Source organism: Manis javanica, chromosome 15 (assembly GCF_040802235.1).
Source record: "Manis javanica isolate MJ-LG chromosome 15, MJ_LKY, whole genome shotgun sequence".
NCBI classification, from domain to species: domain Eukaryota; kingdom Metazoa; phylum Chordata; class Mammalia; order Pholidota; family Manidae; genus Manis; species Manis javanica.
In genome coordinates this window covers 37,371,096-37,395,635 of record NC_133170.1, presented here as the reverse complement: position 1 = coordinate 37,395,635, position 24,540 = coordinate 37,371,096, and the positions used below count along the sequence as shown (strand labels likewise).

Genomic DNA, 24,540 nt, shown 5'->3' with positions numbered 1-24,540 from the left:
AGGAAAGCCTGTCTCTGATGTAGCTCAATGGCTACATCAGCATTTGTGGCACGTGGGGCAAAAGACAATGTGGGCTGTAGCCCGTCAGTGGGGCTTGCCTTTGACCTTCAAAGAAGTTAGTAGAGCCTGGCAGGAGTGTGTCATATGCTCCAAAAGGGACTTACACCAAGTTCCACAGCAACATGGGACAATAGCTAAGGGGCCTATACCCCTTGTCATGTGGCAGATAGACTATATTGGGCCTCTACCTGTGTCAGAAGGATATGTGATAACTTGTGTGGACACAGCTACTGGACTTCTGGTTGCTTTTCCTACCCATTGCACAGACCAGAAGATGACCAAAAGAGGCCTGAAGTGTCTCTTTGCTGCCTATGGCAGACCACAGGTGATTGAGAGTGATTAGGGCACCCATTTTACTGGACATACACTACAAGAATGGGTGTGAAAGCTGGGAATCAAGTGGGGGTTTCGTGTGCCATACCATCCTACCACAGCAGGCATGATAGAGAGGCACAATGGCTTGTTAAAATCTGGACTAAAGTCAGATACCAATAGTCTGTGGGATGGTCAATCTGCTTATGGATTGTGCTAAGGCATTTGAATGAGAGAGACCCTGAAAGGGAGCCCTGAACCCTGCAGACATGTTAGCACATATGGCTGCCTCCACTGTACAACTGCAAGGATAAACCAAAGAAGAACGACTGAAGCTGAGGTTCGGCCACCAAATAACATCTTGCTGCCAGCACCAATTGCACTGAACCCCAAAGACTCCTCCATTGACTGGACGTGCCCTTGGACCTTTCGACACGTGGACCAATGATGGCTGGCTCTCCTGGCACCTTGGGGACAAGGCCTGGAAACTGGCTTCCTGTGTATTCCTGGAATAACAGCAGAGTGGCTGCCAAAGATCACAGTAGTATATCCTGAACAGCCAGAAGGTAAGAGCGTCTTACCAGGGAGTTTTGTTTTATCATTGTGGCCAGTGCGTGCACCTCCAGTAGCACTATATATAGACCCTTCAGTGACCCCTATGGGGAAAGGAGTAAAAGTATGGTATACTAGACCTGGAAGGGACCCTCTTCCTGCTATAGTCCTATCACAGGACCACTCTTGCATGCATCCTACCTGATGGACAAGATTTGCCTATGTTGGTGGCATTAAAACATGTGTCTTGTCGCCCCTAAAGTCTTTGTGGATTGGGAACTTCTTCTGGCTTGAGGATTAGTATTATTTTTGTAACCTGCATCAAAATCTTGCTGTATCTTAATTTTTATTATCTCTAAGTTGTTGTTATTCTCTGTTGCTATTGTGGAATCTGGTTACAATGCTCCAGCTTTCTCACACAGGGATCATTGTAGAAGATTGAAAGCTTGTAGATTGTAAGATGAGAATCCTGGAGGGATGGAGTGTGGGGAAGTTGGGGCTCCTATGGTCAGGATCCTCACTGAACTTAAACCACCTGATGATATAACTGCCCTGTTGCTAAGCTATTGCTTCCATATCTTTAGGCAATAAGCTATTATTGTGCTATATAGAGAGCTTGGCCTAGTGCTCTGGGTGGAGGCAGAGATGCTAGTGCTTGACCTACAGCCAGGAGAACAAGCAGAGTAATAAACCCTTTCACCCCAAAGAATGTTTTGTTGTCAATTTCTTTGGTCACATTGAATCCACATCAAACTTGCCTGCGGCTGAAACCCATTGGCAAGACACCCAGCTTTATTCTCATAGTGGAAGGTCGAGTGCTGGAACCACATCCACCTCTGGGGTAGTCTGCATAAAGCCAACCCATCTCCATCTCTGCCTCTGGGCAGAGCACTGGGTGGAGCTCTTTATATAATAACACCAACAGCAATGGCTCATTGCCAACAGGTGTAGAAGCATTAGCCCAGCAGTAGACCAATTACATCAACAATATTTAGGGTCAGGTGAGGAACCTGGCGATAGGAACTTCCATTTTCCCCACAGCTGGGTTCCTCAGGAGGCAGCCACACATGGAGCTGAGAAGGCAGGACTTTTATTCAGGCATGCCCTCAGGATGGAGCTCTGTGCATGGTAGGGAAGGAAACAGATGAGGTAGGGGTGGTGCAGACCTGACAGTCCTTGTCCAAACCCACAGGGAGTTCTGGACTCACCAGGATTGTCTGACCAAAATCCTACTGTCTTCAGTCATTAGATGTGAGCCACACAGGAAGGGAATGATCTTGGGCAAGGCAGCTTTCTGTGGCTGGGGCAGTTCCTGAAGGGGTGGCTGCTGGTGAACAAGTCCGTCCTTGAATGGAGAACTGGGCAGTTCCTCTTCAACCCCCAAGTGTCAGGCTATCATGGTAAAGACAGAGACCAGCCTACTCTACAGGTTCTTAGGCAATTTTATTGATATACTGAGGTTCCCTGTGATTATCTTAGAAGCTCAAGGAAAATTCTTCACAAAGATGGGGTCAGTGAAGCCTTTCAGCCATGGGCTGGCCCCCACAAGGCCCTGCTGGTTCATGGCCCCTCTCTGTAAGCTGGGGGCCTTCATCTGGAGAGGTGGGAAAGCGAGTGACAGACGTCATCTCCCCACATTTCAGCCTTTGGAGAAGGTGTTTTGCCTGATGCTCTCCTGATTTTTCTACTAGGTGAAAATCCTGATCTGGATGTGATGCTTCTGTGGGAATGGGAAAGAACACTCATCTGGGAGTCAGGAAACAGTGGTTCTCGTCCTGACTCTGCCTCTTCTCTCATGGCTCTGGAACCTGGGACAAGCCATATGGCTTCAGTTTCCCCATCCATAAGGTGAGATAATTTGGCTTGAAGAGGCCTCTGATCATCTTCAGCTCAGAATCATGAGGATTTTCCATCGTCTAGACCAGGAATCAGTAAACTATAGTCTACAGGCCAAATCTGGCTCACTACCTATTTCTGTAAGTAAAATGTACTGCAACACAAGCATGGTCACTCATTTGCCTATTGCCTATGGCTGTTTTCATAGAGCTGAGAAGTTGCAGCAGAGATTGTTTGGCCTGCAAAGCCTAAAATACTTATTACTTGGCCCTTTACAGAGAAAGTTTACCAACCCCTAGTAAATCTTCCATCAGATGCCATTCTAAGGAGCAAGAAGAGAAATATGGGTCACTAGGACATGCTTTTGCAAGAGTTTGGGCAAAATGAGGTGTCTGTCAAGTAAGTGTAATGTCCTGAGTATTCCTCAGCAGTTGTGAGAAAGGATGGATGAAGAGGATTCATTGAGAAGCCTTCTGAACATACTGCACACCAAGGGCAGTGCCTGTGAGGACTCCTGAATAAGCAGTTTCCCTCAGTGAGATCTTATTTGCCAAAATATTCACCCTGCAGTCCATGCATCAGCTCTTTATGACTCAAGGGGTAGAATGCTTCACAGGGAGAGCAAGTGCAGGGTTTTGTTGTACAGTCAAGGTCATTTGCCCACAACTGAAATGAATAAAGAGAAATTTTGGAAGAAATGAGAGAAGAATCTCTCTGCTGCTGAAATGTCAGAACCACCAAGATGTCACTGCTTCAGGGAAAGTAACTCTGGTGGTAAGAGATGGTAGAAGGAGGAATCCTGACAGTATTACTGTCATGAGTTGTGCTCTGCACTCTTTAGAAACAGAGCTTCTAGTTGCTTAATGTCTCTTCATTAAGCCCTCTGACTGCTCTTCATCTTTGTTAGTATTAGCGTTGCCTCCCAAGGAAATTCAGCTCCCCAGAGGTCCAGGGTATGTCTTACACCAGACCATAGGATATTTGAATGAGAGAAGGCCTCAGTCTAATGAAACCACTTAACTATGAAATGAGAAAGCTGAGGACCAGGGAGGTGACCCAAAAGCCCTGTAGCTGGTGAGAGTAGAGCTAGGACAATGACTGTGGTCCCCTAATTTGAAGGTTGGTGCTTTCTCACTGACCTTCACTATACCTCTTTGTTTTCCCTGTAACTAGCATAGTACCTTATGTGTATGTACAACATAGTGCTCCTGGTGACCAGATAGATACCTTCTCTTCCCCATTGACTACAAGCTATTTGTGGGTTAAGTACCACAGCTCTTATTTACAATGCCTTTCATTTCAACTCCCACCTTTGGAGCATCTAAAATATATTCCTTACCTTAAGAAACTAGAAAAAGATGAACAAATTCAACCTAAAGCCAGCAGAAAGGAGGAAATAATAAAGACTAGAGCAGAAATAAATGAAATAAAGAATGGAAAACAAATGAGACAAAAAATTGGTTCTTTGAAAAGATCAACAAAATTGATAAATCTTTAGCAATAATGACCCAGAAAATAAAAAAGAAGACTCAAATTCATAAACTAGGAGTGAAAATGGAGACATTAGTACCAACCTTATATAAATAAAAAATATTGTAAGGGTATACTCTGAACAACAGTATGCCAGCAAATTAGATAACTTAGATGAAATGGACAAATTTCTAGAAAGATACAAATTACCAATACGAAGTTCAGAAAAAGGAGAAATCTGAATAAGCCTATAACAAGTAGATCAAATTAGTAATTTAAAAACTTCCATCAAAGAAAAATCTAGGCCCAGATGGTTTCACTAGTAAATCTACCATACATTCAAAGAATTAATACCAGTCCTCTGCAGACTCTTCCAAAAAATAAGATATGAAAGAACACTTTCCAACTCGTTCTGTAGGACCATTCTTAGATTCCAAGACCAGACAAAGGCATCACAACACAAAACAAAAACAAACTATGAACCAAAATCCATCATGAACATATATGCATAAATTGTCAACAAAAATAAGTCCAAATTGTCAACAACCCAAGTTCAGCAATATTAATAAAAGGATTATACATGATGACCAAGTGAGATTTATCCCAGGAATACAATGGTGCTTACCATTGGAAAATCGATTAACAAAATGTATTCTATTAATAGAATAAAGGACAAAAACTATATGATCTCTACAGATGAAGAAAGATCATTTGACAAAATCCAATACCCTTTCTTGGTAAAACTAAAACATTCAACAAACTAAGAATAGAAAGGAACTTCCTAAACCTGATAAAGGATATCTATGAAAACACCTAGAGTTAATTCATACTAAATGGTGTAAGAATGAATGTTTTCCCCTAAGGTCAGGAACATGAGAAAGATGTCTTTTTTTCATTTTCACCACTACTGTTTAGCACTGGAGTAGAGGTTCTAGCCAGGGAAATTGGGCAAGGAGAAGAAAGAAAGAGCACCCAGATTGGAAAGGAAGAAGTAAAACCATCTCTATTTGCAGATGACATGAATGTGGAAAACCCTAAGAAATCCCCTAAAAAACTATTAATGCTAATAAGTTCAACAAGGTTGCAGAAAACAAGATCAATTCAATAAAATCAACTGTATTTCTGTACACTAGTAGTGACCATTTACAATAGCATCAAGAAGAATAAAACACTTAGGTGTAAATTTAATGTAATATATACCTTACACTGTACCGAGCTTTGGAGATACAAAGTTGAACAGGGTAAAAAACATTTACAAATTATATATCTGATAAAGGTTTAATATCCAGAATATATAAAGAACCCCTACAACTCAACAAGAAGGCGAACAACTCAGTTGAAAAATGGACAAAGTACTTTAATAGACATTTCTCCAAAGAAGATATACAAATGACCAGTAGTCACATGAAAAGATGCTCAATATCATTAGCCATTAGGGAAATCAAATCAAAGCCACAATGAGATACCACTTCACACCCACTAGGATGGCTATAATTAAGAAATTATATTCAGTGCTGCTGAAGATGTGGGGATCCTCATACACCGACTGTGAGAATGTAAAATGATGTAGCTGCCATGGAAACAGTTTGGAGGTTCCTCATAGCTACATGTAGAATAACCATTTGGCCCAGCAAGTCCACTTCTGGACATACATTGAAAAGCGGGCACTCAGATACTCATATGCCTACACTCTTGGCAGTGTTGTCCGTAATTCTCAGAAGATGGGAACAGCCCAAGGGGCCATCAACAGATGAATGGATCAACATGTGCTGTACACATACAATAGGTATTATTCATCCATGGAAAGGAAATCCAGATATATATACACTATGTGCATGAAATTTGAAAACATCATTCTGAGTGAAATAAGCCAGGCACAAAAGGAATATTGTATGATTTTGCATTTATAAGGCATCTGAAATGGTGAGATTCCCAGACACAGAAAGTACATTAGACATTAGCAGGCGCTTGGGGGCAGGGGTTTAATGGGCACACAGTTTCCATTTGGGGCGATGAAAAGTTTTGGAAATATTAGTGATGGTTGCACATAATGAATGTACTTAGCCACTGAATTGTACACTTAAAAATGGGTAAGAAGTATAAAAAATGATGAACAGGATGTAGGCTCTGTGGTCAAGGAGCTTACCAGCTAGTTAAGAAGACTAGGGGAGTAGAGGGAGAGATTCATATCTATAGCCAAGACTGTTAGAAAGTAGGCCTTCAGCTAACCCTTGGCGCAGGGGCCACCTAGAGTGGGTGTGCACCTGGGGAAGTAGGAGTAGGGTACCCATGTGTAGGTCTGTGGAATAAAACAAAGCTTGGCTTCAAGTTCCAGCCGTGCAATTCATCAGATATTTGAACCTGGTCAGTTACTTAACATCGCAAACCTTACTTTCCTCAATGAAGAATGATGCAGGTAAGATGCTTAGCACAGGGCCAGACACTTGTCTACTAAAAAAGGTTTGGCTATTGTGGTTGTTATTGTTATGATGCATTGAAATGAATTTGTAGAAGGATGAGGTTTAAAAAATAGCAGACCCAAGTACTGACAGACAGGTCACACATCTGGACAGGAAGATAAGGAGCCTAAGGTAGAAAGTCAGATGAGCGGTTGGCTGGAGGACAGGATCAAGGGAGGCCAGGACAGCAGGGAGCAGACCTCTGCGACAGGAGGAGACAGGACCAGGATTTGAGGGGAGCAGACCTCAGGCTGGGCGGCAGAGGGGTGGGGCTGGTGTGAAAGGAAGCTGTGTAGGACCCCAGCTGCACCCTGTTTCCATGGTGCAGAAGGGCCTCTTCTTCTGGTGCAGGCATGCTGGGGGTGGGCAGAGGGGGCAGATGCTCCAGTTGCTCCAGGCTGCCTGTTCTGTCTGTCACCACCTGCTTTTTAAAACTTCTAGGCCCTCCATTTTGGTGCTGAGCTCTGGTTTGAGCTGCGAGTACTGTGGTGGTCTCTGCTCAGGCAGCGTGACGATGCCACTGGCCCTTTTTCCTGTGTGCTGAGTGGGGAAAAGGAGGTGGCATGGCTGCCGTCCAACCCCCTGGGTCTTCTCTGGCTCGGGCTGCTGTCAGTCCCAGCTGCACAGCATGCATGGCAGGACTCCTCAGAGGTGCCTCAGAGTCACGTACCTTCAGAATGCACCACTGATGTAACAGAGTACTCAGAGCTTTTCCTAAAATCTGCCTTGGCCACCCCTGACATGTGCACACATCCACTTTTAAAAATCACCATAGATATAAGCTGTGTTTGATGACTGATTGATGGACATTCTTCAGTCTTAAAAGCCGAAAGTAAAAGAGTGCTGTCAGGATCCACTGTTCTTTAGGAAAATGATGGGGTACTGCAGAAGTGAGAGCCAATCCAAGGAGGATCAGAGAGGGACAGACTTACTGGAGTGGGTGGAATCCCAGCCTGTGGCTAGAAGGTCCTTGGGAGGGGAGACAGTACAGAGATATCATGTGTGTGTGTGTGTGTGTGTGTGTGTGTATGTGTGTGTGTGCACGCTTCACACACATACTATTTCCAAGTGCATGGAAATTCTGTTGAAATTAAAGAGAAAATTAATTTAAAAAATCAACATAGGGATTAAAGATTCATCTATTTCTAGACCATCTAAGAAAACAGAGCTTGGGAAGCAGAGTTTCCTGGGCCCGCAGCTACCACAGCTGGCCAGTGCCCACTCAGGAGGCCTGGCGCTGGGGCTTAGCAACACCACTAATGATTTCATCTTTGAATTTGTGTTTTTGAGTGAAGTCTGATGGAATACATGCCAGGGCCTTGAAGCTTCACTCAGATGCTGCCACCAGTCACCACCCTGGGAAGGGTCCTCTGCCACCCACTCCCTCATCCTGTTGCCCCACTCCATCCCTGTGCAGCCTGTGCACACTGGGAGGGCTGGAGCATGTGGGGCCCTCCAGTCCTGTGAAGGTCTTCACTGTGCTTGAGAGTACCTACCCCTTTTCCCAAGGGAGAATGACATTAAATGCCTGGTTAAAGCACCATGGTATGACTAGAGAGAGATGTAGAAGAAAGAAACCAGCTTTCCTCTTGCCATTTGATTAGGGGCCTCATGCTGTAATTTAGCTCTGGGCCCCACGAATTGTGTGCTGGCCTGTCTAGAGCCTTACTACTCAAAATGTGGTTGCAGGACCCAGTAGTATTGGTATCACCTGAGAGTTTAGTAGAAATGCAGAATTCCAGGCCCTCCCACACCTACTAAGTCAGAATCTGCACTTTAACAAGATCTCTGGGTTACTCATATCACCCTAAAACTTGAGAAGCAGTGGTCTAGAGTACACTCTGGGATTCAATGGCTCTGGGGACTCACCTAATAAGACCGAGTCTATAATTCTAGCCCAACTATTTTTATCATGATTGCTAAAAGTGTTGTCCTTTTCTTTGACGTAAAGCTGCTGCTACTCATGTCGGAAGGTGGATGGAGAGGAAGAAGGCTGAGCAGTAGGAAACACTGAGAAAGGTATTGCTCTGAGCACCAGGCTGTGCCAGCCCTGTTGATTGGAATTCTGTTGCCCTGTTCTCTGCTCTTGGGCTCTTAACATCTTTGCCATCAATGCTGAGAGCCTTACTGAGGAGAACAGTGGCCAGATTAAATAAACTGCAGCTCTCCTGGAAATGGCTTTGACATTGATTTCATAAGCCTTCAGGACTTGCCAGCTCTCCCTGGAAGAGATGGGAAAGCAGCACCTTCCTTCATTCTTGACAGATTGATTTCTGAGCTTTTTAATGCCATGTTACCTGGCGTGGTGTGGTTATCATTTCAGCAACTTCTCAGGTTATAGGAAGATGATTTTACAAATCAGCCAACATGAACATGAAGTGGACCTCTTGTGCCCCTTCCCAGAAACTTCCCTGGGGAGAAGCAGCTGTCCCAGCCAGCACTGCTGGGAAGGGAAGCTGAAATAGAGCTGCTGTCTGATACCAGAGAAGGCTGAGGCAGGATTTCTTTTAGGTGTGGAAGAATGTTTTGCCAATGGGTTTCAGCACTGGGCAAGTTCACTCTGAATTGAGTGAGACTGAAGAATGACAGTGGAACCACAATGGGGCAAAAGGGTTTATAATCTGCTTTATTCTTCCAGCACTAGAATCCATCTGTACCGAGCAGTCTGCAGGTCTGTAATCCTCCTCCATCTCTGCCTCTGCCCAGAGCACTGGGCAGAGCTCTTTACATAGCAACTTAGTGAGTAACAGCTTATTGCCTACAGGCGTGGAGGCAGTAGCCTAGCAGCAGGCCAGTTACATCATCAAGTAGTTTAGGGTCAGGTGAGCATCCTGGACATAGGAACTTCCATTTTCCGCACACAGAGTAACTGCCAGGAGTGAGAGGATGGGAAGCGAGCCATCAGTGGTATTTGTGTCTTAACTGTGAGGGCATAATTGGTGAGGTACCAGGGAAGGCAGGTTGTTGATTTAATTAGCTGTAATGTGCCCTTTACAAAGTTCATACTCTTGGTCCAGTAGCCCTGCATCTGGAGACCCAGCCAAGATCAGGGATTCTGACAAAGATTTAAGCAGGAGAATATTCATCTCAATGATAGCTATCAGAGCAAGAAGTTCAAAGTAGGATGCATGCCCTCAATAGGGTGTAAAAAAGGATGTGTGTGAGAAATATTAGAATTTGCATTTACTTTTTTAATGTAACAATGTAAGTAAAAAGCTTTACTAATGTAAGGTGGGGATTGGCTCTTGTGTCATTTGGTCCCCAGATCAGTCACATGTTATGTGTGATCTTTTGGGAGAAGAGTAGGAGCTTCACAATACAGGTCCCTTCTCTGACTTAGCAGCTACATAGATATAACTTAGAACTGAATGTTAAGACATCCAGTGCTTTTCCTGGTGAAGTGTGAGGCATGTGCGAGAGCTAAGGAGTCTTGCCAATGGGTTTCAGCTCTGGGCAAGTTCACTATAGATTCACTGTGACCAAAGAAATCGATAGCAAAACGTTCTTGGGGTGAAAGGGTTTATTACCCAGCTTGTTCTCTGGCGGTAGGTTGAGAACTACCATCTCTGCCTCCACCCAGAGCACTGGGCTGAGCTCTCTATATAGTGCAATAATAGCTTTTTGCTTACAGGTGTGGAAGCGGCAGCCCAGCAACAGGCCAGTTACATCATCAGGTGGTTTAGGTTCAGTGAGGATCCTGGCCATAGGAACCCCAAATTCCCCACACTCCACCCCTCCAGGATTCTCGCCTTACAATCTACAAGCTTTCAATCTTCTACAATGGTCCCTGTGCGAGAAAGCTGGAGCACTGTAACCAGGTTCCACAATAGCAACAGAGGATAACAACAACTTAGAGATAATAAAAATTAAGGTACAGCAAGATTTTGATACAAAAATAATAATCCTCAAGCCAGAGGAGGTTCCTAATAACAAAAATTATAATAATCCACAAGCCAGAGGAAGTTCCCAATCCACAAAGACTTTAGGGGTAATAAGACACATGTTTTAATGCCACCAGCATAGGCAAATCTTGTCCATCAGGTATGATGCATGTAAGAGAGTGGTCCTGTGATAGGACTGTAGCAGGAAGGGGGTCCCTTCCAGGTCTAGTATACCATACTTTTACTCCTTTCCCTGTGGGGATTATTGAAGGCTCCATATGTAGTGCTACTGGAGGTGCATGCACTTGCCATATGATGAAACAAAACTCCCCGGTAAGATGCTCCTACTTTCTGGCCATTCAGGATATATTACTGTGACCTTTGATGGCTACTCTGCTGTTATTCCAGCAATAGACAGGATGCCAACTTCCAGGCCTTGTCCACAAGGTGCCAGGAAAGCCAGCCATCATTGGTCCACGTGTCAAGAGGTCCAAGGCCACATCCACTCAATTGAGGAGTCTCTGGGGTTCAGTGCAGTTGGTGCTGGCAGCAAGATGTTATTCTGGTGGCTGTACCTTGGCTTCAGTGATTCTTCCTGGGTTTGTACTTGTAGCCATATGTGTTAACATGTCTACGGGGCTCAAAGCTCCCTTTCAGGGTCTCTCATTCTAAAGCTGTAGTACTGTCCATAAGCAGACTGACCATCTCCACAGACTATTGGTATCTGACTTTAGTCCAGATTTTAACAAGTCATTGTGCCTCTCTATCATGCCTGCTGTGGTAGGAGTGTATGGCACATGAAACTTCCCCTTGATTCCCAGCTGTCATACCCATTTTTGCAGTGTATGTCCAGTAAAATGGGTGCCCTAATCACTCTCAATCACCTGTGGTCAGCCATAGGCAGCAAAGAGATGCTCCAGGCCTCTTTTGGTCACCTGCTGGTCTTCACAATGGGTAGGAAAAGCAATCAGAAGTTCAGTAGCCATGTCCACCCAAGTCATCGTGTACTGATATCCTTCTGACACAGGTAGAGGCCCAATATAGTCTATCTGCCACATGACGAGGGGTATAGGCCCCTTAGCTATTGTCCCATGTTGCTGTGGAAATTGGTGTAAGTCTCTTTTGGAGCACATGACACACTCCTGCCAGGCTCTACTAAGTTCTTCAAAGGTCAAAGGCAAGCCCCACCAATGGGCTACAGCCCACATTGTCTTTTACCCTGCATGCAACAAACGTTTATGTAGCCATTGGGCTACCTCAGAGGCAGGCTTTCCTTCTAATCAATGTATCTGGGCTAATTTATCTGCCTCATCATTTCCTGGGGATGCCAGTGGCAAATAACCTGTCACATGCTATACTGTAATTATTTTGATCTGACCACAGGCCCGTAAGTCTTGCCATAATTCTTGCCCCCAAAGGGGTCGGTGAACAAACAGCCAGTTGGCATGGTGCCTGGTTGGTAGCCACAGGATCAAGCCCCGATAGACAGCTTAGCTGTCAGTGAGGACAACTATAGGGGAGGGCTCCTGGCTGATCGTAAGCCACACAGCCCACAACTCTGTCCATTGGCTGCTCTTCCCCTCACCATCTTCCATCCATATTATCTCAGTCTTAGGATGGAAAGCTATGGCCCTCCATTTTGGGGTCTGCCCATGGCTGGAGCCATCTAGATATCATGCATCTTCAGATATAGGGGCTCTTCCTTCCCAATAGGGACTCTCTGCTACTAATGGTTCAAAAGCAAGTTCTTCCTGCTTTTCACTAGTATATGTCAACAGCCCCAACAAACGTTGGAGTTCTTCACTCAAGGGGCTACTAGAGAGGGCACTACACTGCTATGGGTTAGCACCCCACTTGGCTAGTGTGTGTGTTTGTGCCACACCACTCCTTGACTTTTGGGTCCAGTCTCGTACCCACCCCAAGATGGAATAGGTGGTTATTACTTTTATTGGGGCCATTCCAGTGATGGGTTCTGTAGCCATCAATGTGTGATACATGGCAGCCAGTTGTTCTTCTATCAAAGTGTATCATACCTCTGCTCCTTTCCAGAGTTGTGACCAGAATCCAGTAGTTTGACGAGTTCGTTCAAGCCACTGCCAGAAACCCCAGATATAAATGTCTTCAATCACATGAACGTCCAGATCACAGGGCCTTGATGGGTCTATCACACTCAAGGCCTGCACAGCCTTGACTGCCCATTTTGCTGTAGCAAAGGCAGATGCACATGTCTCATCCCAGTCCCACCTGACACCCTTTCGTACCAACCAGTATAAGGGCTTCAGAATGTATGCCAAGTATGGTATAAACACTCTCCAGTAGCCTAGAAAACCCAGAAATTCCTGTAGCACTGTTACAGTTGTGGGGGTAGGAAAGGCGTGGACTTTCTCTAAAATTGCTTCTGGTATAACTTTGGTCTTACCCGACCAGACAACCCCCAAGAACTTAACAGACAAACCAGGTCCCTGAACATTGGTGCTGTTCACAGCCCATCCTTTCTCCTGTAAATGTTGCAGCAGTCTAGGTGCTGAACCTTCTAGATCTGAAAGAGAATGGAATGTGAGCATGACATCATTAATATAATGGTACAGCCTCACCGTTGGTGGTTTCTCCCATGTAGCCAAGTCCTGGGCTACAAGTCCATGACAGATGGTGGGGCTGTGGAGGTATCCCTGTGAAAGGATGGTGAAAGTCCCATGCCGTCCTTCTCACATGAAGGCAAACTGTTCCTGACTTTCCTGCTCAATGTCAATGGGAAAGAAGGCATTAACAGTATCTACCTCATAATGGTATGTTCCTAGTTCATGGCTGAGGGTATCCATCAGGCCTGCAATAGAGGGGACAGCAGCATGCATAGGGAGTATGACTTTATTCAATTCTCTGTAATCCACAGACATATGGTAGGAGCCATGTGGCTTTTTTACAGGCCACACTGGGGAATTGAAAGGACTATGGGTGGGCTTTATAATACCCACTTTTTCTAGCTCCTGGAGAGTTTCTCCAATCTCTTTATGCCCTCCAGGCAGTTTGTATTGTTTGATAGTAGTCACCCACCGAGGCACAGGCAAAGCTATGGGCGGGTCCCTAGCATGTCCCCTCAGAACTCCCTTCACCACACATACTCTCAGTCTGAACTCACCTGCAGTGGTCTGCAACCATAGACCATGCAGAATATCAGTCCCCAAAATATACTCAGGAATAGGAGAGATATACACAGTATACTCTTTTGGGGGTAGATGCCCTATATCCAAAGGGATTTTGGCTTTTCTCACCCTGATAGCCATCCCCGCATATCCATCTATGATAGTGGGGGTCCCGGGGAACTGCTCAGGGTTACCATGAATCAGTGAACATTCAGCCCCTGTGTCCACAGAGCCAGGACATGTTGTATGTTCACTGGGGACCAATGGGTAGGTATTTCAATATGCAGCCTCCATCCCTCCCTGATCCCTCAAGGCAGATACCTTGACCTTTCCCTTAGTCAAACCATGTTTACCAATCACCTTCCTGTGTGGGCTCAAGTGAGGTTGGTTCATTCTCTGGCAGGAAGTTTTGCAAACACACAGGCTGGACTCGGGGCTGTCTCTGACCTCTGCCTCTTTGGTCTTAATGGCTGGAACTGCTGCTCTGGTTCCAGCGGTTGCCATAGCTCTAGTAAGATCCTATTTGACTTCTCATCTAATTTCCTTCCATCTGCTCCTGCCTGTATTAAATCAACCCATATTGGGTCCTCGTAACCTTCACAGAACCCTGTAGATTCTTCTTGTAACAGGTCTTATTTCTTTCTGGATTCTCATTGCTTCAGCCTCTCCTAAGTCTGCTACTGTACATGTCACCTCACTTATGGGATGCCCTAAGGGAGGGGAAAGAATGGCCACTAGAGACCCAAAGAGGGATGTAGGAGCCATTTGAAATACAGTATTTCTCATCTCAGTAGTGAAAATCTCTTCCTCTGGGCCATAATTGTCTGGACTATAGGTGGCATTTCTTATGCCTAGCTCTTGTAACACCTGTTGGAGCTCAGCATATGTCTGCCATCTAGCAGTAGAGGATGGCAGATCACCCTGATTGAGCCACACAGCACGACGTGCAGCCATAAGCCAATTGAGGAGGGAGTGACTCCCTGGGGTCTGATGTGCATTTTGTAATCACTGCCTCAAGGTAGGCTGCACTGTCATGGAAGACAGCTTTCCCATCTATAATCCCGACAGAACAATTTCGTCCACCCCAAAGTCCCACAGACGCAGGAGCCAAGCTGATATTGACTCCGAGTGCTTCTGCCTAAACCGGGAGCCCAAACGCACCAGCTCAGCCTGAGTATAGGAGTGGACCATAGAGTGCTCCATTACCTGGGAAGGGGGCTGCTCCTCTCCTTGGGGAACTTTCAGCTGCTGGGTCTTTATTTTCTTCACAACCACTGGGCATGCTTTCAATACAGGAGGGGCCAGTGCCTCCAGCACCAGCCCTTCATCCTTCCCCAGCTCCTCCATTTCTGGAGCTGATGGCACCTTTCTCTCCCCTCGCCTGAGTGCCTCCTCTGCTGTAACCTTTACATTTTCTACTGTGCCTCACGGCAGTGCCAGCTCAATCTTCAGAAGGTCTCTTACCTTCAGCTCAATGCTTTACAGCTGATGTTCTCATCCCACCTCTGCCTGTGCTTCCCTCAGGAGTTTGTCCTTTTCCTTGATGACCTCTTCCTCCTTCAGAACACCTGGCAGTGCTACCATCTCATCTCCAATGGCACCTTGCTGATGGCACTCTCATGCTGCCTCCTCCTGCATCAAAGCCATCTCCTTCCTCAGGAAATCCACAGGGATTTGTAGCTCATGTTCTCACACCACCATTCCTTGGGTCTCCTCTGTAGACCTTTTTAAGACTGTGACAAGCAGCCAACACACAGTCCCTGCCTCCTCCCAGGCATTCTGCTTCTCAAAGGATCTGCTTACTATACCAAGGGCCACCCCTACTGCCTCAGGTGTCACCTCCACTTGCCTCCAGCCCTGGCGTGGGGCCCAGTCCTCTAGGAGGCAAGCCACCTCAGACCACATACCCATTGGGGGATGACCCACTGTTTCCCCATTCACACGGGCAGCCCGCTGAAGTACCCCTCCCATAAGGGCAGCCTGTCTTTTCCCTTGGTCAACAGTGAATCCTGCCAACTACACGAATTGTCTTGCCAATGGGTTTCAGCCCTGGGCAAGTTCACTATGGATTCACTGTGACCAAAGAAATCAACAGCAAAATGTTCTTGGGTTGAAAGGGTTTATTACCCGGCTTTTTCTCCAGTGGTATGTTGAGCAGTAGTGTCTCTGCCTCTGCACAGAGCACTGGGCCGAGCTCTCTATATAGCACAATGACAGCTTATTGCCTTCAGGTGTGGAAGTGGCAGCCCAGTAATAGGCCAGTTCATCATCAGGTGGTTTAAATTCAGTGAGGATCCTAGCCATAGGAACCCCAACTTCCCCACATAAGGATTTTCAGGGAGCACTCTGCCTGGCTCCAGGAAAGAACAATATCCAGTTCAGGTCTCTCTGTGCCCTGTTCAGGGTCAACTTTAGCCTTTTAATGGGAGGTACTGCTGTTTCAGTTGGTGGACTGTTTTTCTTCCTTCAGTTCCAGCATGTTTTGTGAAAGCCTTCAAGGTACATCAGTAAAAATTGTAGCTTTCTTGAAGATTTCCTAATACTGCAGCTTTATTAAGAATTCCTTACCTTCTGAACCCAACTTTGGCCTCCTGTTCCCCCATTCTGCTAAAGTTCAAGGCTGCAGCTGACCCATAAAGCATCTTGCTTTTCATTGCAAATAGCCAACACTGAGGTGTGAAAACTAAGCTAATTAGAAACAATCCCTCAGTCGTCCAAGCAAATATCCTCACCTGCTGAAAGAGCCTGGTTGAGGCTGCTCAAGATGTGCTCTCTACAGATGCATTTCTCAGTTTCCTAGCATAAAAGCCCATCTTTTAAACAATGATATTACGTTTAAATAACCCTTTTTGAGAGATGCTTGGTCCTGGAATTCCTTGTGCATATTAAAATTGTAAATAATCCTGTCATTTGGAATAAATATCAATGTGCATGTCATAATTGAATTCACCTCTAATTAATGTAGCATTACTTTGTGGCAAAGATGGATTAGCTTCTCTTTTCTGATTGCCCTTGAGTGTTGTCTTGAATATTGCTGATGAAGTCAATAAGGGCTGTGCATTGATTTTCAGACACAAGGACCATCATCAGCCCAGCTCCAGACGTGCCCCCAAGACCAGCAATGTTCAAGAGCGTGATGGCCAAGACCACGGTGAAATGCATGAGGGAGTGAGTAGCATGTTGCCTGAGCCCTGGGAGAGAGCAATGGCAGGGCATATCTACAAAGTGGGACCGTGTTCCGTGATGCTCTCCACTTGGTCTCCACAAAAATAGCAGCTGTACTTTCCTGGAAGCAGCAGTGAATGGCATGTGCCAAAGCTCAGCTGAAAAGTCCTGACTCTGCATCACAGGCACCTGCTATGGTCTGAATGTGTTCCCCATAACTGATAGCTTGAAATCCTAATCCCAGAAGGAAATGTTATTGGAGGGGGGGCTTTGGGAGGTGCTTAAATCATTAGGGGGGGTGCTCATAAATAGAGTTAGAGCCTTGTCAAGAGGCTCTGGAGAGCTGCCTCACCCCTCTGCCATGTGAGGACACAGTGAGACAGTGGCCATCGTGCACTGGGAAGAGGCCCTCACCAGACACGGAGACCACCAGTATTTCGCTCTCGGACTTCCAGCCTACAGAGCTGTGAGTGACACATTCCTGCTGTTCACGAGCCTCCCGGTCTCTGCTGCACTGTTAGAGCAGCCGGAGTGGGCTGAGGCAGTGTGGACTTTCGGGCAAAGAAGAGACCCTCAGCCTCCTAGGCTAAAATTCTCCATACAGTTCATGTCACCAGGGGTTTGCAAACCCTCTGTAAAGGCTAGATAGTAAATGCTTCAGTGAAACATTATTTTTTGACAGGAATTTGAATTTCACATAATTTTCAGGAATCACAAAAAATTATTCTTTTGTTTTTTTATTCTTCTTTTGATGTTTTTCAATCATTTAAAAATGTAAAAACTATTCTTATCCTCCAAGATGTACAAAAACCATGACAGGCTACATTCGGCCTGTGGCTATACAGTTTGTGGACCTCTGCACACATGTCCTAACTCAGAAACTTCTCTCTAAAAATCAGCTTCCTATATTGATGCTGGCTGAGTAGTTAGGGAAGTTCAGCAAGAATAATTTTCAGTCAGCTTGCAATTATATTGTTCTTACACCACCACACATCCTCATCCAGGCTAATGTTTGAAAGCAAAGGAGAAAAAGTGTTGAAAGTTATTTCCAGACACAAAGCTGGTAATCTGTTTAGCTGTTTTTTGTGTTCAAGTTCTGCTAGAGTGGTCCCAGGGTAACATAGTTCCCATGGCAACAAGCGATTCCTGGAATTGGAAGTGAGGCCAACTGGGCTGCACTCCCGTGTGCCTGCTTTCGCCTCTTCTTGCTAGGAGATTATGAAGAAGGCTTTGCTAATCTCCCAGTTGATAATCTTCAAAGAAAAAGAACTCACTCATTTTGCCCTTAAAATTTAATAATGTGGTGTCAGTTTTTTGATCTAGGACTTCATTAGTTTTGCAAAGTACACAACCTCCCATTTCCTAGGATATTATGAAATGCTTTAAATAATTAAAATGAAAGTAGTTTTGCCAAGATAAATGACAAAGATTCATTCTGGTTTTTCATTTATTCCTGGTATGTTTGTTCTTCCTTGTCATGTGACTCAACTTGACTGGTATTTTCTGGCTCACATTTTACTGCGGGTTGATGCAGTTTGGGCCTCCTCCCTGTGGACGGTGTTGCTCTTCTAGCAGAATGCCCTGTCATTCCCTCCAGTCCATGTCACCAATGCCTACCATTCCAGAAAAGACAAAGTGGAAGTGGAGGCTGCCCACCTCTGTATCTTCTGAGGATGTTGTGTTTCCTTGGTCTCTTAGAGGCAGAACACAGCCAGAGGAGAGGGAACCTTGTGTTCTTTCACTGTGCAGAGGTGTACTGTAGGCTCTGTGTGTGGACAGCAAGTGCTGGGGTGCAAAAAGCAATGAGCAACCTGTCGCCAGGGAGACTGCAATGCAGAGAAAGCACCAGACTGCAAAGTGAAAAGCTGAATGACAACACAGTGATTACGAGGTATGAGGTGATGGTTAAGAAAAGCCGCCAAAAGTACAGCCTAGAAAGTATAGTCAAATTATCATCATATCTTAGTATGGTTGATAGATGGAAACCACACTTATTGGGGTGAGCATTTAGTAACCTGTGTAATTGCCAAATCACTATGTTGTACACCTAAAACCAATATAATACTGTATATCAACTATACTTCAAGTTTTAAAAAAATCGGAAAAAAGCACCCCCAGATGTTAGCAGATGGCAAGAGCTTCAAGGTGAGAAAAGGAAGTTGAGGAGGACTCTGGGAGAAGTGGGGACTTGGTCGTGGCCTTAAATAGAGAGGTAGGATTTGGAGAGGTTCAGAGAAGGAAGGGGAGGCTGGAGGGCTGCATATTTACAGTCTGAGTCTTGGCTTCACTGATAAATATCTTTCTGACCTGAGGGGACTGATTTTTCTAAGGCTCAGTTTCCTCATTAGCAAAATCGTCATAATACTGTCATCACAGCTGGGTCCCCAGGAAGCAAAGCTGGAGCTGAGGATTACTGGGCAGCAGATTCTGAGGGTGTGTTGTGAGGCCAACATCTGTGGAAAGGAGGGGAAGGAAGAGACTGGGCACAGGGACACATCAAGCTGTGTGGCATGGGCTCCATGCAGGCCTCAGTGGTGACCGAGCAAGAGGCTCTCAACCACGGTTTTCCACCAGGGGTGCTCCCAGCAGCTGAGTTCCTGCAGCGCCTGCTGAGCTGAGGAAGTGACGCACGCTGTGTGAACCGGATACATACAGGAGGCGCTCTTAAGGAAAAACCAGGTGTTTGTTACTTATTGCTAAGGAGTCAAGGAGATAGCTTCTTGTTCAAAAGGCTCTAGGGAAGGGAATGCAAGGGATGTGTTTCAGGGATACTGATTACATTAGGTTTAGCATGTTAATTAAAAAGAAAGATTTTGAATGAAGTCAAACCTATAGAAAAGTTGTGATAGCACAATGAACACTAGTATATGTTTCATCTAGATTCACCAGTTCTTAACGTTTTGCCATATTTGCATCTCTCCACATATGCATATAACATGTACATATAACATAAATACAAATGTATTTATAAATTACTAAAATAATTATTATTATTGCTTTGTCATTTGAAAATGTTTTGTTCATCATGATTCTTCCAGTCCATGTTACAAATTCCCAGTCGCCCCCACAGTTGCCTTCATAGCGGTTGTTTCCATTGCAGGATGCAGGCTGTGGTCACACATGGCCTGCAGCTACTATGTCTCTGCTGTCATTTGTTCTGGACAAGTGCCTCAGTTACTCATTGTCTTAGATGACATTGACAATTTTGACACATGCAGGCTGGTTATTTTGTAGAATGTCCCTCAATTCTGGTTTGTCTGGAATTTCCTTCATTAGATCCAGTTATACAGTTTATACATCTCCTTTATTAGTGATACTGTGTTCTTCTGAATTTTTAAAATTTAGTTTTGGGAAATTGCAGACATATACAAAACTAGTCAGAAGAGTATAATTAATCTCATCAACCAGTTTAACAATTATCAACTCATGGTAAACCTTGTCTTATCTCTATTCTCATCTCCTCTGCCATGTTACTTTTTTTATTTTGTTTTATTTTTTTGAAGAACATGTTTACTAGGCTCTCCCCTACCCCAAGCCCCCCCGCAAACCCCATTGCAGTCACTGTCCATCAGCATAGTAAGATGTTGTAGAATCACTACTTGTCTTCTCTGTGTTGCAAAGCCCTCACCTTTCCCCCACCCCCCACATTATACATGCTAATCATAATACCCCCTTTCTTCTTCCCCGCCCTTATCCCACCCTACCTTCCCATTCTCCCCAGTCTCTTTCCCTTGGGTAACTGTTAGTCCATTCTTGGGTTCTGTGATTCTGCTGCTGTTTTGTTCTTTCAGTTTTTCCTTTGTTCTTATACTCCACAGATGAGTGAAATCATTTGGTATTTGTCTTTCTCCGCTTGGCTTATTTCACTGAGCATAATACCCCCTAGCTCCATCCATGTTGTTGCAAATGGTAGGATTTGTTTTCTTCTTATGGCTGAATAATATTCCATTGTGTATATGTACCACATCTTCTTTATCCATTCATCTACTGATGGACACTTAGGTTGCTTCCATTTCTTGGCTATTGTAAATATTGCTGCAATAAACATAGGGGTGCATCTGTCTTTTTCAAACTGGGCTGCTGCATTCTTAGGGTAAATCCCCAGAAGTGGAATTCCTGGGTCAAATGGTAAGTCTATTTTGAGCATTTTGAGGAACCTCCATACTGCTTTCCACAACGGTTGAACTAATTTACATTCCCACCAGCAGTGTAGGAGGGATCCCCTTTCTCCGCAACCTCGCCAACATTTGTTGTTGGTTGTCTTTTCAATGGTGGCCATCCTTACTGGTGTGAGGTGATATCTCATTGTGATTTTAATTTGCATTTCTCTGATAACTAGCAATGTGGAGCATCTTTTCATGTGTCTGTTGGCCATCTGAATTTCTTCTTTGGAGAACTGTCTGTTCAGCTCGTGTGTCCATTTTTTAATTGGATTATTTGCTTTTTGTTTATTGAGGAGCATGAGCTCTTTATATATTTTGGATGCCAAGCCTTTATCAGATCTGTCATTTACGAAAATATTCTCCCATACTGTAGGGTACCTTTTTTTCTATTGATGGTGTCTTTGCTGTACAGAAGTTTTCAGCTTGATATAGTCCCACTTGTTCATTTTTGCCTTTGTTTCCCTTGCCCAGGGAGATATATTCATGAAGAAGTCACTAATGTTCACATCCAAGAGATTTTTGCCTATGTTTTTTCTAAGAGTTTTATGGTTACATGACTTACATTCAGGTCTTTGATCCATTTTGAATTTCCTTTTGTGTATGGGGTTAGACAGAGATCCAGTTTCATTCTTTTACATGTAGCTGTCCAGTTCTGCCAGCACCATCTGTTGAAGAGACTGTCATTTCCCCATTGTATGTCCATGGCTCCTTTATCGAATATTAATTGACCATATATGTTTGTGTTAATGTCTGGAGTCTCTAATCTGTTCCACTGATCTGTGGTTCTGTTCTTGTGCCAGTAACAAATTGTCTTGATTACTATGGCTTTGTAGTAGAGCTTGAAGTTGGGGAGTGAGATCCCCACCACTTTATTCTTCTTTCTCAGGATTGCTTTGGCTATTCGGGGTCTTTGGTGTTTCCATATGAATTTTTGGACTATTTGTTCCAATTCATTGAAGAATGCTGTTGGTAATTTAATAGGGATTGCATCAAATCTGTATATTGCTTTGGGCAGGATGGCCATTTTGAAGATATTAATTCTTCCTAGCCAAGAGTATGGGATGAGTTCCCATTTGTTAATGTCCTCTTTAACTTCTCTTAAGAGTGTCTTATAGTTTTCAGGGTATAGGTCTTTCACCTCTTTGGTTAGGTTTATTCCTAGGTATTTTATTCTTTTTGATGCAATTGTGAGTGAGATTGTTTTCCTGATTTCTCTTTCTATTGGCTCATTGTTAGTGTATAGGAAAGCCACAGATTTCTGTGTGTTAATTTTGTATCCTGCAACTTTGCTGTATTCTGATATCAGTTCTAGTAGTTTTGGAGTGGAGTCTTTAGGGTTTTTTATGTACAATATCATGTCATCTGCAAATAGTGACAGTTTGACTTCTTCTTTACCAATCTGGATTCCTTGTATTTCTTTGTTTTGTCTAATTGCCATGGCTAGGACCTCCAGTACTATGTTAAATAACAGTGGGGAGAGTGGGCATCCCTGTCTTGTTCCCGATCTCAGAGGAAAGGCTTTCAGCTTCTTGTTGTTAAGTATGATGTTGGCTGTGGGTTTATCGTATATGACCTTTATTATGTTGAGGTACCTGCCCTCTATACCCATTTTGCTGAGAGTTTTTATCATGAATGGATGTTGAATTTTGGCGAATGCTTTTTCAGCATCTATGGAGATGATCATGTGGTTTTTGTCTTTCTTTTTGTTGATGTGGTGGATGATGTTGACGGATTTTTGAATGTTCTACCATCCTTGCATCCCTGGGATGAATCCCACTTGGTCATGGTGTATGATCCTTTTGATGTATTTTTGAATTCAGTTTGCTAATATTTTATTGAGTATTTTTGCATCTACGTTCATCAGGGATATTGGTCTGTAATTTTCTTTTTTTGTGGGTCTTTGCCTGGTTTTGGTATTAGGGTGATGTTGGCTTCATAGAATGAGTTTGGGAGTATTCCCTCCTCTTCTATTTCTTGGAAAACTTTAAGGAGAATTGGTATCATATTTTCTCTATGTCTGATAAAATTCTGAGGTAAATCCATCTGGCCCAGGGGTTTTTTTCTTGGGTAGTTTTTGATTACCACTTCAATTTCTTTGCTGGTAATTGGTTTGTTTAGATTTTGTGTTTCTTCCTTGGTCAGTCTTGGAAGGTTGTATTTTTCTATGAAGTTGTCCATTTCTTCTAGGTTTTCCAGCTTCTTAGTATATAGGTTTTCATAGTAGTCTCTAATAATTCTTTGTATTTCTGTTGGATCTGTCATGATGTTTCCTTTCTCATTTCTGATTCTATTGATGTGTGTACATTCTCTTTTTCTCTTAATAAGTCTGGCTATTTTATTTATTTTCTCAAAGAACCAGCTCTTGGTTTCATTGATTTTTTTCTATTCTTTTGTTCTTCTCAGTTTTATTTATTTCTTCTCTGATCTTTATTATGTCCCTCCTTCTGCTGACTTTAGGCCTCATTTGTTCTTCTTTTTCCAATTTTGATAACTGTGGCATTAGACTATTCATTTGGGTTTGTTCTTGCTTCTTTAAATATGCCTGGATTGCTATATACTTTCCTCTTAGGATGGCTTTTGCTGCGTCCCACAGATGTTGGGGCTTTGTGTTGTTGTTGTCATTTATTTCCATATATTGCTGGATCTCTATTTTAATTTGGTCATTGATCCATTGACTATTTAGAAGTGTGTTGTTAAGCCTCCATGTGTTTGTGAGCCTTTTTGCTTTCTTTGTGCAATTTATTTCTAGTTTTATACCTTTGTGGTCTGAAAAGTTAGTTGGTAGGAATTCAGTCTTTTTGAATTTACTGAGGCTCTTTTTGTGGCCTAGTATGTGTTCTATTCTGGAGAATGTTCCATGTGCACTTGAGAAGAATGTGTATCCTGTTGCTTTTGGGTGTAGAGTTCTATAGATGTCTATTAGGTCCCTCTGTTCTAGTGTGTTGTTCAGTGCCTCTATGTCCTTACTTATTTTCTGTCTGGTGGATCTGTCCTTTAGAGTGAATGGTGTGTTGAATTCTCCTAAAATGAATACATTGCATTCTATTTCCTCCTTTAGTTCTGTTAGTATTTGTTTCACATATGCTGGTGCTCCTGTGTTGGGTGCATATATATTTATAATGGTTATATCCTCTTGTTGGACTGAGCCCTTTATAATCATGTAATGTCCTCCTTTATCTCTTGTTACTTTCTTTGTTTTGAGGTCTATTTTGTCTGATACTAGTACTGCAACACCTGCTTTTTTCTCCCTATTGTTTGCATGAAATATATTTTTCCATCCCTTGACTTTTAGTCTGTGCATGTATTTGGGATTGAGGTGAGTCTCTTGTAAGCAGCATATAGATGGGTCTTGTTTTTTTTATCCATTCAGTGACTCTATGCCTTTTGATTGGTGCATTCAGTCCATTTACATTTAGGGTGATTATCGATAGGTATGTACTTATTGCCATTTCAGGCTTCAGATTCGTGGTTACCAAAGATTCCAGGTTACTTTCCTTACTAT

General features: G+C 43.8%; 1 protein-coding gene across 1 annotated transcript in view; it reads left to right on the top strand.

Annotated features, from left to right (window-relative positions):
- Positions 1-24,540, top strand: part of NEK11 (NIMA related kinase 11) — a gene marked incomplete at its 5' end in the record, with an annotated part of 387,736 nt that overhangs the window by 318,510 nt on the left and 44,686 nt on the right. Inside the window, 1 exon segment of the mRNA XM_073222396.1 lies at positions 16,782-16,878. Coding sequence (XP_073078497.1) covers positions 16,782-16,878 — 97 coding nt within the window.